The sequence below is a fragment of the Vigna radiata genome, unplaced genomic scaffold (genome assembly GCF_000741045.1).
Source record: "Vigna radiata var. radiata cultivar VC1973A unplaced genomic scaffold, Vradiata_ver6 scaffold_161, whole genome shotgun sequence".
In the NCBI taxonomy this organism is placed as follows: Eukaryota; Viridiplantae; Streptophyta; class Magnoliopsida; order Fabales; family Fabaceae; genus Vigna; species Vigna radiata.
Window position 1 is genome coordinate 503,171 of NW_014542362.1, and position 6,756 is coordinate 509,926.

The 6,756-nt window shown below is 36.1% G+C and overlaps 1 protein-coding gene across 4 annotated transcripts; it reads left to right on the top strand.

Moving 5' to 3' along the window:
• The first annotated feature begins 1,989 nt into the window (after positions 1-1,989).
• Positions 1,990-5,693, top strand: LOC106779755. 4 transcript variants are annotated; one of them, XM_014667948.2, is made up of 6 exons: positions 1,990-2,339; positions 2,852-3,155; positions 3,249-4,016; positions 4,097-5,050; positions 5,134-5,290; positions 5,412-5,693. In XM_014667948.2, the coding sequence occupies exons 2-5, from the start codon at positions 2,988-2,990 to the stop codon at positions 5,170-5,172; spliced, it is 1,929 nt and encodes a 642-aa protein (XP_014523434.1). In that variant the 5' UTR covers positions 1,990-2,339; positions 2,852-2,987; the 3' UTR covers positions 5,173-5,290; positions 5,412-5,693. The 4 variants fall into 4 exon arrangements, with proteins under 4 accessions (XP_014523434.1, XP_014523431.1, XP_014523432.1 ...); XM_014667945.2 differs by having other exon boundaries at positions 1,991-2,339; positions 2,852-4,016; XM_014667946.2 differs by having other exon boundaries at positions 1,991-2,339; positions 2,927-4,016.
• Positions 5,694-6,756: the final 1,063 nt, after the last annotated feature.

Genomic DNA, 6,756 nt, shown 5'->3' on the forward strand with positions numbered 1-6,756 from the left:
TTAACCGCGGTATATTATGGTTATATGCCGCGGTTTCACAGCCAACCGCGGCCTATAGTCATTTAAAAATTAACCTAAATGGCATTTTTGAAAATTATTATGGAACTATATACCGCGGTTCAGCGGGCAACCGCGGTATATACCTCGAAATATTACAAGTTCATTTTAAATTTATTTTAGGTGGGAGTATATGCCGCGGTTCGACAGCGAACCGCGGCATATACCCCTGTCATTTCCAAAAAAGCAGTTGGAGGGAGTTATTGTATTCAGAACGTTACAGGGGTATATGCCGCGGTTCTCTGTCGAACCGCGGCATATACCCCTGCAACTTCTGANATTCCCTGACTGATGTGTGACTGATGGGTTCCTTCAGAAGTTACAGGGGTATATGCCGCGGTTCCCCAGCGAACCGCGGCATATAACCCTGTAACGTTCTGAATACTTCTGTCTACCAGCTGCCTTCTTGGGAATGACAGGGTTATATGCCGCGGTTCCCCAGCGAACCGCGGCATATACCCCTGTAACTTCTGACATTCTCTGACTAAGTCAGCCCCTGAAATAAGTTGACCTGGGTATATGCCGCGGGTGCCCAAAGAACCGCGGCATATACCCCTGTTATTCAATTTTTTATTCAAACGGGGGTCAATGGGGATGGTTGACTGGAGTATATGCCGCGGTTCAGTGGGGAACCGCGGCATATTCTTTCGTTTTATTTACAAAACTGCCACCGCGCACCATTATGCTGCGGTTTCTGGTGAACCGTGGCATAATGTGCGCTGTAAAAACCCAATTTTTTACTAGTAAGTTCCGATATCACACTATCCGACCCGAACTCCACCTGTTTCCATCCCTACTTCTAACTAACTTTTAATTCGTTCACTACCCTTATATATAAAATTTTATATAAGTAAATGAAATAATGAATTTAAATATAACGAGTCTAGCGAACTCCTTTGTATTAGTGATATCATTCTAGACCACTCTATTTCTGATAACTCTTGTTTTATTCATGAGATGAGTTCTGATGAAGAGAGCCTTTTGAAAAATATTATTCCCTCAAAGTTAAAAAAAGCACGAAACTAAAAAATAAAATTTATAAATATGTTAAACGTGAGAAAATAATATTAAAACAATACGAAAATGGTTAAAACGTATAGTGTTACTGAAATAAAGTGTTGATACAAATATATAAAAATATTGATCAAGGATAATTTTGAAAAGAAATTAATGCATAATTGGTTTTATAAAATAAAAGCTAATTTTTGGATTTTTTTTTTCTAAAAATGTTAACTTACATTTTTTAAATAGTGTAAAGCTAACAATTTCTGTTCATAATTAAGTTAAAAAAAAATACAATATCAAATGAGTTGTTTGCTTTTTGGTTGACCATTAGATTTAATAACGAAGCTGCCCACAGAAGTAGTCACACTTGAGCAATCTAAAGTCATCTCATTTATATCATAATTTAGTCTCAATCAGTCTATCAATGACAATTACCAAAATTCTAAAATACTATCATAAAATTATTCATCAGTGATCTTATTTTATTTATATGAGTCATCTTTAATCTAATGGTATCTTTTTTGTAAGAGGACAAAAAGAAATAGCTAGATGTAAGAAACTTCAAAAAGTTAACAAAATTTTATGATTCAAATTGCTATATATAGATAACAAGTATAATGGAATATTTAAAGTGCTGGTGGATAAAAATGATTTTTTTTGTGTAATAAAATTATGATATATTTAAAATTATACACATGCCTAATCATTGATTTTTAAAGTAAAATTACTTTAGGGGATTCTTCAGCTTAACGTTGAAGCCACGTGTAGTGTGTTGCATGAAAGCGACAAGGAAAACTTACAAAAATAAAAATGAAATTGCAAATGAGGAAGTAGAAAGAAGGTAGTTGAAAAAGGAGGCGCGTGGTTTGAACAGCAGTCTGTGACAGTGAAAAAAAGTGTAACAGCATTGGAGTGGAATATTTAGTCCATTCTGTAACGTTATCTTGGTCAGTATCTTACAGACACATTGTAAAATCCGAAATTACGCAGAAAGCAAAAGAAGAGCAAATACCCAATCTTTCTGTCTTTATCTCTGCTTTCCTTTGTTCTTACTCATTCCACCCACTTACTCACTCTTTTCATCTTTCCTCCGACTCAACTCTCTCACCAAGTGATGTTCACTCACTACTTATTTGATCATTCCCTGCTATCCATTTCTTCACTTTTATATGCCCAATTCAGCTGCATAACGCCACATGAACATCACAAAAATACACACTTTCTTCAGATTGCCTTCCACTCAAAATTCCTCTCATGTTTCATGCTGTATTAAATAGGTATCATTTTTCTTCATTGCTTTTTCTCTTGCACTTGAATTATTACTCTAGTGGGACCTTAAGCTATGCTTGTTATCATATAATGATCCATCAACATTCTCTTGCTTTCTCTGTTTAGTCTCTTGTTTTTAAACAATTGCGACTCTTAAATATTTGTATATTTGGCTTATTGAGAAGAGGAAAGTGGGGTTTTTACAGGAGTTTTATTGTCCCATTCTTCAGTCTTCGGTTTCCCAAGCAACAAAATTCAAAACTTATATAACTAGAATCAGTGGAATGTTTGTTTTTCCCGTCTCACTCGCTCAATAGACCATTACGGATTTTTCTTCTCTGGTTATCTGTAGCTGTTATCGTGGATTCATTTTGGTTCTAATTTTTCTTACTGGTTGCATCACTGTGTTCCTCTGGTCTCTGTTTAAGTCCCGTTGGATGCAAATTTGAGGCAGAGAGTTTTCTGTTTAAATTGTAATTTAAAGTGTAATGATTTGGTTCTTTCATCTTCTATTTTCCAGATTTTTTTGATCGAATAGAAGGATTTGGATATCGCATCCTTTTTATGCTGAAATTAGTATTATGTGATATTCCAGTGATTCTTGAACTTCTTAATGAGAGTGATTGCATAAAAGAAAGAAAGAAAGAGTTCAGTTGATGTTGTTGTGGAACATGATGGATGAAAGGAAGTTGAACATTAATGCTCCTCTTATGTCGGTGAGACGCTCTTTTGGTACACCTCCATCCTTAACTGAAACAACTAGAAGGATGTTAGAGAAGGCACAAACACTTCCACACTGTGAATCAGACACCACTTTGGATCAGGTAACAGACCCTGTTGCAGTTCCTTTCAACTGGGAGCATATCCCTGGAAGGTCGAAGGATTATGATGGATCTGAACCTCAATTTCCTGAACAGGTTTCAATTGTCCCAATCCCAACTCTTCCTCCTGGAAAGTTTACAAATAATGCCAGAGAACCATTGAAAAAGGACAGTAATGTTGCAAATAACTTTAGATCCCCAAGCACATCAAATTCTTTTAGTGAGAAAATAGAATGTGACAGAGAAGGTAAAAATGTAAAAACAGAAAAGGTGGAAGAGAATGATGACTATGATAATGATGGCGATGTTTTTTCTGATGCCCTTGAAACACTGTCACCTACTGAGCCATTGTCCATGAATTGTAGTGTAAGTGGTGTTAGTGGCTTAGATAATTTGGATTCAAATATGTGTGGAGTCTCTTCTACTGATAAACAAGCTCATGATTTCATGATGAGCCGGTTTTTACATGCAGCAAAGGCTGTGACAATCCAGCCTCCTCAATATATTTCTTCTAGAAAACAATCTGTTGTGGCAGAACAACCTAGGGAGTTCATCAAATTGGTTCCTGAGCAAAAGAAGTCATTTGTTAATAGATATATCACCGACATTGTACCATATAATGGTCAATGTCAAGAAGATGAAGAAGAGGAAAGTGGAGATGAAACTAATGATTATGCAAATATTTCAGCTAAAGGTTGCGGATTGCTTCCTCGATTATGTGTTAGAAATTCATTGTGCATGCTAAATCCAGTGACTGGGACAAAAATGGGGAATCAGTTATCATTGTATTCTGCCTATGAGGTTGGAAAACCTGATAAAAGTTCTCATATTCGCTCTCACAGACCAGCTCCAGTTATAAAGAAGGTATGAACTAAATAACACTTATTCCCTATTCATGGATTGCACACTTCTGTGGTGAATTGAATCATGAACTTTTGCCGCAGGCTTGGGATGCTATTAATATGAGGAAATCAAGCTCAAGAGCTGCATCACCAGATAAACAGGATCTAAGGAAAAAATGGACCAGTGAATCAAACAGGTATACTTACTCTGGCGAAATGAAGCAGTTGGATAGACTTTCTCCCTTTCGTCGTTCAAGAACTGCTACTGGTATATCTCCTTTTCCAAGTAAATCTCAATCTCTTCTTTCTGGAACGAAGTCGTCCGGTGATTCCAAACAAGCTGAGAATAATATTTCTGACAAATTAAAATATCCTAGAAGACGATCTGCAAGTATTCAAGACATGCTATCACAAGGAGCCAAAAGAAGCTCAAGTTCTGGGAGCTTTACTATTGAAAAGACTCTGTACATAGATACTGCGAGTACTCTAAAATCGTCATGCTCTAGTTCACGTTCACTAGGAAGCGCAACAGTGGCAGGAAAAGAAAGAAATTCCTTACTGGATTCTTTTCGAGATACTAAACACCTACATGATTTGGACGAGAATTTGGGTTCTCAAGAGTTGAATACTGTGGATGTCAATTCTTCAACTTTACCAAGAATGGTATATCTCATGGCCAAAGAAGATAAAGCTGAAAGAATGACAGCTGATCAAGAAATTAGTCAAGAATCCACGTCCTTGCAACTTGTTCCAAGTTCATTTGACAAAGATGCAGAGATCAACAACCAACAAATTGTAGTAATTGATGATCAAGGAAATGTTGGCACTGAATACGTTCTGCATCCTCTTGCCCCTCCATTGCCAAAGTCACCTTCTAAGTCCTGGCTTTGTCGTGCCCTGCCTCTAGTTTCTTCTAAGAATTCATTCCCTCATAAAAATCAAGGTACACAATCCAAGTCTAAAAGGCAGGGTTTTAGTAGAGCATCAAGCTATACTAAGTGGGAAACAATAGTGAAATCTTCGAACGTGAATCATGATCAAGTAAGCTGTTCTAAGGTAAACTCTTTAATCCCTCTAGGCCTTAATCAATGGTTGAGTTACCAAAAGAATGAAAACTCACATTTAGCTTTTCTCTACAGGAACTAGTCGTGTATAGATCTCATCATTCGAAATCTTAGACGTGGAACGCTGGCGTTTATACCATGTTATGATCCGAAGCTTTTTATGTCCTTTATTTTTTCAGCCTCATGGGATTTGGTTCTCCTCCTCTTATTGCTTGTTTGCATGACAGCATAGGTTAGATTTTGGCCTCTCATAAACTTTCATATCTTAGTTCTCATCTTCTTTTGAATTTTGTTTCCATTTGTTGACATCTTAAACTTTATTCCTCACACCTTTTTCATTTTCTTCATGTCAGATTTTACACAGGAATGAATGTATAACTTTCGGTGATAAATAAAAGTAAACAAAGCTTCTTTGGACTAGTGGTACTTTAGATGAATTCAAAATTTGATAAGCAAACTCCAGAGGTTCATTCGCACTACTATAGTGTCTTCCTTGTGGTTCTTCCTGACAGCTTGCTCAGATAACGGACCTTTGTTTTTTTTTTTTTATCTGAGATAATATTAAAATCGGTATTTTATATAAGGGAATGTATATATATATAAATTACATTAGTCATTGCTGTTATTGATGTTGAATTGTTTCTTCTTGACATACAACATTTCATGCAAAAATCTTCTTAGCATTTAATCTGTCTTTTCTTTAAGTTTCATAAACTAATGTCCAAGTATGAAAATCAAAGTATTTCTGATTTAGGGAGCTAGAGTACATATCACAAACATGATTATGTATAATAAGTTAAAAGGCAAAACTAATTGAAAAGACTAGTACAAGAGATATGTTTATACAGAAAAGAAATGGTACTTAGCGCAGAAATGGCCTTTAACGTCACGTGTATAACATTTAACCACCGAAAATCCCATGTAAAAAAGGATTAGTGGTATTTTTGTAAATAAAACGTCATTATAAAAGTCGGTTCTCCAGGGTCAGACGTCAAATTCTCCTTTAGACGTCGACTTTCTCATATTAGACGTGTCCATAAATATCTCACTTTAAGCGCTAATATTTATTTTTTAACGACATAGACGTCCACCCCCCAAATCAGACGTCAAATCCTTCTTTAGACGTCAGCCCCTAGATAAGACGTCAAAAAGGTATGAAAATATCTCATTTTAAGTGTCATTATTAATTTTTTTTACGACATAGACGTCGGTCCTCCAGATCAGACGACAAATCCTTCTTTAGATGTCGGACCTCCCAGATCAGACGTCATATCTTCTGCCAGAAGCTGCAAAATCATAATTGAAAGATCACTTTTGCAGACATTAGACGTCAAACGTAGAAGAAGCCGACATCTGATACACATTAGACGTCGGATCCCCTTCCCTAAACGTCAATAAGCTGCAAAAATATCCCAAAAGTAGCGCCAAAACGGATTTGTTTTAGTAATTAGACGTCAGATCTAGAGGGGGGCCGACGTCAAATGCCCTTTTAAACTCCAAAAACTCAGAATGCGAGCCACACTTTTTTTCGCATTTTCGTTTGAGTATTTGCTTCGTTCGTGTTTGCCAATTACGCATTTTCTCTCTCGCTACGTTCATATTCTATCAATTACAATAATTAGTTTTAAATTNTAATAATTAGTCTTTATTAGCTAATTTTTGTATATTTACTTTCCCTTTATTTAATTTAATTGTCAG

Bases quoted from the DNA above. Each gene is read 5' to 3' on its own strand.
- LOC106779755 (XM_014667947.2), top strand. From the start codon at position 2,988: ATGTTGTTGTGGAACATGATGGATGAAAGGAAGTTGAACATTAATGCT. The intron at 4,017-4,096 runs GTATGAACTAAA...CTTTTGCCGCAG, and splicing joins CAGCTCCAGTTATAAAGAAG to GCTTGGGATGCTATTAATAT. The intron at 5,051-5,133 runs GTAAACTCTTTA...TTTTCTCTACAG, and splicing joins ATCAAGTAAGCTGTTCTAAG to GAACTAGTCGTGTATAGATC.